Genomic DNA, 6,533 nt, shown 5'->3' on the forward strand with positions numbered 1-6,533 from the left:
ATCTCATCTATCGTCCCCCTGCCTTTCGGGATCTTTTACTGCCTTTCTGGTCTCCCCAACGTGAGGCCACAGGAGGTCAAATTGTGAGAGAGGAAGATAGTGCAGAGGATAATCAGTGGTCAACTGGGACACTTGGTTTCAAAGATAGAAAAGTGCATTATCTGAGTTTTTGATAAGCGAGGGGATTAAGGGTTATGGGGAGAGGGCAGGAATGTGGAACTGAGCCACGACAGATCAGCCATGATCTTATTGAATGGCGGGGCAGGCTCGAAGGGCTAGATGGCCTACTCCTGCTCCTATTTTTTATGTTCTTATGAGACGCTGGGTACAGATTGATAAAGCAAGTCATTTCCTTAAAGATCAAAGGCAGCAATAAACAAAACATCAGATAGTAAGAGAGAAGATATAGAACGAATCATACAAAACCAAACTCCACAAAAGAAAGCTGTATAGCAGATCTGCAGAAGAAATGGGCAATTGTTTGATAGTGAAGTTGTCCCAGAGGGATCACTGGAAATAAAGCAGTGTGAAAAATGCCAGTGGGAAACACCTAGATCATGACAAATAAAAGAGCATGGGTGCAGATGAAAACTAATTATAATGGAGGGAACAATGTACAAACTCATCACAGGATGGAAACGAACACAGAGCAAGGGGGAGCAATGTCGTCAACAATTTGCAGTTATATAATGTCCTTAATGAGGTCAAATGTCCAAAGATAAATCAGGGTGAGTGGGAGAGATGCAACCATATGATCTTTAAAACAAAACTATTACCTTCAAAACAATGGCACTACACAACTCACTGATTATAATCCATCTAACTTTGCTCCTCTTCTTTGCAACATTTTCAGGTTAAAAGATTAATTAAGAATAATGCTCCCAATGATAGAATGAAGCCCACAAAGGCAGTCTGGGAACACTCGTTCAGGATTTGATTTTTCTCTGCGAGAAAACAAACATCCCCTCTTTATTCTACAACTGGATAGATAACCTTACAGAGTAGATGCAGCAAGGAGTTTCCCATGGCTGGGGTGGGTTTTAGAACAGAAGGCACTGTCTCAGTGTTAAAAAAACACGGAGGTTATTCAGGATTGAGATGAGGAGAAATTTCTTCATTCAGATGGGGGCGAATCTTTGGAACTATCCCCGAAGGTGGAGGAGAGTCAGTCATTGAGTATATTCAAGACAGAGATCCAGAGATTTATAAATATTAAAGATATCAAGGGGTACAAGGATGTTACCGGGACTAGAAGGTTTGAATTATAAAGGAGAGGCACGGGGGACGTGGGATGAGCATATGGAGGTTTATAAGCTCATGAGGGGCATAGAATAAGGTGAATAACCAAGATCTTTTCCCCAAGGTAGGGGAATCCAAAACTAGAGGGCATAGGTTTAAGATGAGAGGGGTAAGATTTAAAAGGGACCTGAGGGGATATATTTTCAGAGGTTGGTACCTATATTGAATGAGCTGCCAGAGGAGGTGGTAGAAGGAGTACAATTACAACATTTAAAGAACATTTGAACAGGTATATGGCTGAGAAAGGTAGAGAATGATATGGGCCAAACGCAGGCAAATGGGTCCAGTTAAGTTTAGGAACCTGGTGAGCATGGACGAGTTGGGCTGAAGGGCCTGTTTCCTCGCTATATATTTCTCTGACTCTAGTGCAGGAAAATGGCATTATGGTAAAAGATCAGCCATGGTTTAGCTGAATGCTCCTATTTCCTATGTGGGCTATATTCCAAACACTTAAGGACACCTTCTGTCTGTGGGATAGCACATTGACATTTGACACACAGAAAATGAATGATGCTACCCTACACTCTTATGATAACCAAATAAATGCAGACCTTTTGCAAACTGCCAAAGTACTTTGTGTCTGGTGCAGGATCTGGCATGTTCTCTGGCCTCAAAGACGATACAGTTTGGTTTCCTGTGGCTGGTTTGACAGGGCCCGGCAGCACTGTTATCACGTTTGATTGGTCTTGGTTGATTTGAGTGGGCTGCTTTAGCTGTTTACCTAAATCAATGCAAAATATAATTGGATGTTGAAATTTGCATTAGCATCTGGAAGAACAAACTACATAAGTTTCCGTCCTCTCCAAACTGTATGACTGGGTATTTAGATTTTATCCCAGACTTTGCTAGCTAACATTGTAATTCTTTAATAAGATGTTTGATTCCACCAAGCTGAACTGAGGGAAAAAGGTCTGCTTTCTAAGTGGCACTCAAGAGAAAGCACAATTTATGAATGGTTTGTGGGGTCAGCCAAGGAGCAGCACTAGCATCTATCAACACCATCATTTATCTCCTGAATGCATCAACATTTGAAGGGATGGTAATTAAAAACTCAAAGCAAAATAAATCACTCGAATTCAAAGGCAATTAATTGTTCAAAAAACATTAGCTCCTGAATAAAAACCCACCTTGTTTAAGTGGAGTCTCTCTATTTTTGTTTCTCAGCAGCAGCAGGGAACCCTGACGTGTTTGTTGGATTTCAAGGTCATTTCCAGCGGCTTTGAGAACTTCCTGCAAGGAGTAGAAGCCGTATCTTGTGTATTGAAATGGCCGTCCATACTTCTTCAGAAATGACCTGTCAAAGTCAGAGAGCAGGATACCACCAGGAAAGGAAGCCACTAGCTCTCTCAGTTCACATTTCACTAACGCTGGTAGTACCGGGGTGGTGTTGTACCGTCTGGGCAGGAACGTTTGCTTCTGCGTGAGTTCATACCTAGTTTTTCTCAAGTTACGTCTGGTCTTGGAAGAGACTTTTGCCTTTGCCACCAGCTCCTCAATTCCTTTTGTTGTTTCATTCCCAACCCCTGGAAAAATAATTTAAAAACTAAATGCTCCCATTAGTTTAATTTAAACTCTATACAATGACTTAAAAACAAAATATTTTGTATTATTCCTGCAAGATCACATCCCTACTACGCAATGCATTATCTTCCCACACCATATGTTATAGTTTAATGCCAAAACTATAGCCGGCGAAGACATTCTGTCATCTAACGGTGGCGATTTAAATAATAATGTAGAGATGCTGGCGTTGGACTGGGGTAAGCACAGTAAGAAGTCTCACAACACCAGGTTAAAGTCCAACAGGTTTATGTGGTAGCACAAGCTTTTGGGGTGCTGCCCCTTCATCAGGTAAGTTAAATATACAAATGCTGAGAACAGTGTTAATATATCTACCAAACAAAAACCCAACTATGTGATAGTGTCCTAGGGTTAACTATAAAAATATAAAACTCTTTTCAGTTTCCGAGCATTTGGCTCCTTAGGTTCCATATGAACAAAAGAGGAATAACAAAAAACAATAAAGCCTATTCATCCAGTCACTGAACAATGTTATCTACTGAGAAAGATTAAAAAGAGAGAAAAATCAGCAGCCAATTCGGGAATTTTTTGGGGGAATTCCTCTTCAACTTCTTAAGGGAATTAAGCAATCTTCTGATCTCATCAACACAAGCAGCAAAGTCTTATCCATTAGATCATATGGTCAGTCTGTGCAAGATAGATGACAGCTCCCTGACCGGGGATCAAATCTGGGCTGTGGCAGTGAAAGTATCGAATGCTAACCGCTAGACCACTAGGGAACAGCAAAAGCAGGGCCCAGATAGGGGCTTGAAATCTGGACCCTCAGGCTAAACCTCTGATGCTTTACTAGTCGGTCAAGCTCCGGCTTTGATTTATTGTCGCATGTATCAGTATACAGTGAAAAGTATTGTTTCATGCACACTATGCAGACAAAGCATACTGTAGTAGCTAAGGAAATGAGAGAGTGCAGAATGTAATGTTACAGTCATAGCTTGGGTGCAGAGAAAGATCAACTTAATGCGAGGTAGGTCCATTCAAAAGTCTGATGGCAGCAGGAAAAAAAACTGTTCTTAAGTTGGTTGCTGCGTGACATCAGACTTTTGTATCTTTTTCTTGATGGAAGAAGGTGGAAGAGAGAATATCCAGGGTGTGTGGGGTCCTTGATTATGCTGGCTGCTTTTCTGAGGCAAATGTAGACAGAGTCAATGGATGGGAGGCTGGTTTGAGTAATGGTCAAGCTCCATGTGATTGTGCCAGCCATTGCTCCTGATAATCACAATTAATGAGCAATATATTCCCAGCAGCTGGAAATGCCTTCTATTCAGGAATTCAAGATCCCATTTAAAGAATTTTTGCAACTTCTTACCACACATTGACAGGATAACAACTCTGAAAAAGAAATACGTCCCAACATCTAACCCAATACATTAGCTTTATACCATGAATGCATGACTGCTGGTCTCCCTGTCCATTTCAACTAGCCTACCTAGCTTAAATTCCTTCACTACTTTGAAAACTTCAATCTCAAACACATAAAAGGAGATAAGAAGAAAGTTGTGCTGAGGAAACATGGGGAATAGTGATTAAGAATCTGCTGTGGCATATCCATCATCATTCATCCTTCAGTATCCATGATGTGGAGTTACCTACGTTGGACTGGGATAGGCACAGTAAGTAGTCTCACAACACCAGGTTACTCATCTGGTGAAGGGACAACACTCTGAAAACTCATGCTACCAAATAAACCTGTTGGACTTTAACCTGGGGTTGAGACTTCTTACTGATCCTTCAGTAATGAAGACCATCTTCATTTGTCGTCCAGGTGTTGGGTTGTGTGGGTCTGAAGGTGGCTGAGGAGTCCTATTTTGGCACAAAAGGCTGTAGTGCAGCGAGGACAGGAAGTGAGGCTGGCAGGTAGTTGGGGGCCACTGTTCTCATGTTTTCACGTGCCTTACACTCGTTTTGGGCTGATGTTATCCTTTGCTCCTCATGTGCTGATCCATCTTTGGCAATTGCACTCCTCCAGTCTGAGTGATCCTGGGCAGGAACCTCCCATGATGCAGTGTCAATTTTAAAAATCCTTGAATGAGACTTTCAGGGTATCCTTGAAGCGTTTCCTCTGGCTCTGAAGGCAGCATGCTCTGTTCTGTAGTTCACCACACAAAATTCACTCAGGGAGTCGTTTGTCAGTTATTCTGGTGACATGTCCAGCACATTGCAGCAGTTTTTGTCACAACATTGTGAAGATGCTGATCATGCCAGTTCTCCAGAGGAACTCTGGAGCTGGGTCTGGGTCTTGCCACTTGATGTTGCCCATAAGAGGAAACATCCTTTCCACATCCACCATGTCGAAACCATTCAGGATCTTACATACTTCAATCGAGTCTCCTCCTCTTACCATTCATTTCTTGAAGTTTTAATTTGATAAAGGAAACTCGATACCTCCTTTACCGGAAAGGGGGCAAGATCAGAATGAACATGGGACATCCATCTATACAACAATATCAATAAAAAATTTAAAGTAAGTTTCCAGTTTAGCTTTCCAAACAGAGATGCCGCTCAGCATAAAATTAATCTTCAGGTTTGAAGGAGTAGAGAGAGAATAAAAACTTCCAAAAATCAGCTGGCTCTAAGAATTTTTTTTTTGGTGTATGAAACAGAAGGTTCCTGCTTACCTTTCAGAAGGATACCATCTCCACATGTGTGAATTTCGATAGTATCTGGTATATTGGAGACAAGCTCCTGAACAGACTTGTAACCTAATGCACACAGAGGCAGCCGCTTCCCCATCATGCTGTGGTAATCCCTTTCCAGTTCAGCAGGAGTCAGGCTATTTCTGGCAGAAATCAGCAGAGAGCGTAGCTCCTTCTTTAAAACTTCCAGCAACTTCTCCTGATCCGACATGCTGGACACTGCAATAATAATCGTAAAAAGAGCAATAAAAACTTACACAAAACTACCTCTCCCACTTCCCTTCACTAAAAACACCTTTAAGTTTAAAAACAGCTATTTAGAAGAAAATAGTTTGACCAGAGTCAGGGTGAAAAAGTTCACAGGAACATACGAACTAGTAGCAGGTGTAGGCCCCCTTGCCCCTTCAGCCTGCTCCGCCATTCAATAAGATCTTGGCTGATCTTTTCATGGACTCAGCTCCACTTACCCACCCACTCACCACAACGCTTAATTCCTTTACTGTTCAAAAATTTATCTATCCTTGCCTTAAAAACATTCAATGAGGTAGCCTCAACTGCTTCACAGGGCAGAGAATTCCACACATTCACAACCCTCCTCAACCCAGTCCTAAATCTGCTTCCCCTTATTTTGAGGCTATGCCCCCTAGTTCTAGTTTCACCCACCAGTGGAAACAACTTCCCTGCTGCTATCTTATCTATTCCCTTCATAATCTTATATATTTCTATAAGATCTCCCTCATTCTTCTGAATTCCAATGAGTATAGCTCCAGTCTACTCAGTCTCTCCTCATAATGCAACCCTCTCAACTCCAGAATCAACCTAGTGAATCTCCTCTGCACCCCCTCCAATGCCGGTATATCCTTTCCCAAGTAAGGAAACCAAAACTGTACACAGTACTCCAGGCGTGGCCTCATCAGCACCTTATACAGCTGCAACATAACCTCGCTGTTTTTAAACTCCATCTCTCACAATAAAGGACAAAATTCTAATTATCTACTGCACCTGCAAACCAACTCCTTG

General features: G+C 41.9%; 1 protein-coding gene across 1 annotated transcript in view; it reads right to left on the reverse strand.

Annotated features, from left to right (window-relative positions):
• tdrd5 (tudor domain containing 5) overlaps positions 1 to 5,724 on the reverse strand; it is a 45,709-nt gene extending 39,985 nt beyond the window's left edge. The window contains exons 1-3 of the mRNA XM_080206161.1: positions 5,496 to 5,724; positions 2,427 to 2,822; positions 1,851 to 2,020 (exon numbers count right to left, since the gene is read on the reverse strand). Of these exons, the coding sequence (XP_080062287.1) occupies positions 1,851 to 2,020; positions 2,427 to 2,822; positions 5,496 to 5,724 (795 nt within the window). The remainder of the gene's footprint in view (positions 1 to 1,850; positions 2,021 to 2,426; positions 2,823 to 5,495) is intronic.
• Positions 5,725 to 6,533: the final 809 nt, after the last annotated feature.

The sequence above is a fragment of the Carcharhinus amblyrhynchos genome, chromosome 18 (assembly GCF_965287045.1).
Source record: "Carcharhinus amblyrhynchos chromosome 18, sCarAmb.v2.hapA, whole genome shotgun sequence".
Taxonomy (NCBI): Eukaryota; Metazoa; Chordata; class Chondrichthyes; order Carcharhiniformes; family Carcharhinidae; genus Carcharhinus; species Carcharhinus amblyrhynchos.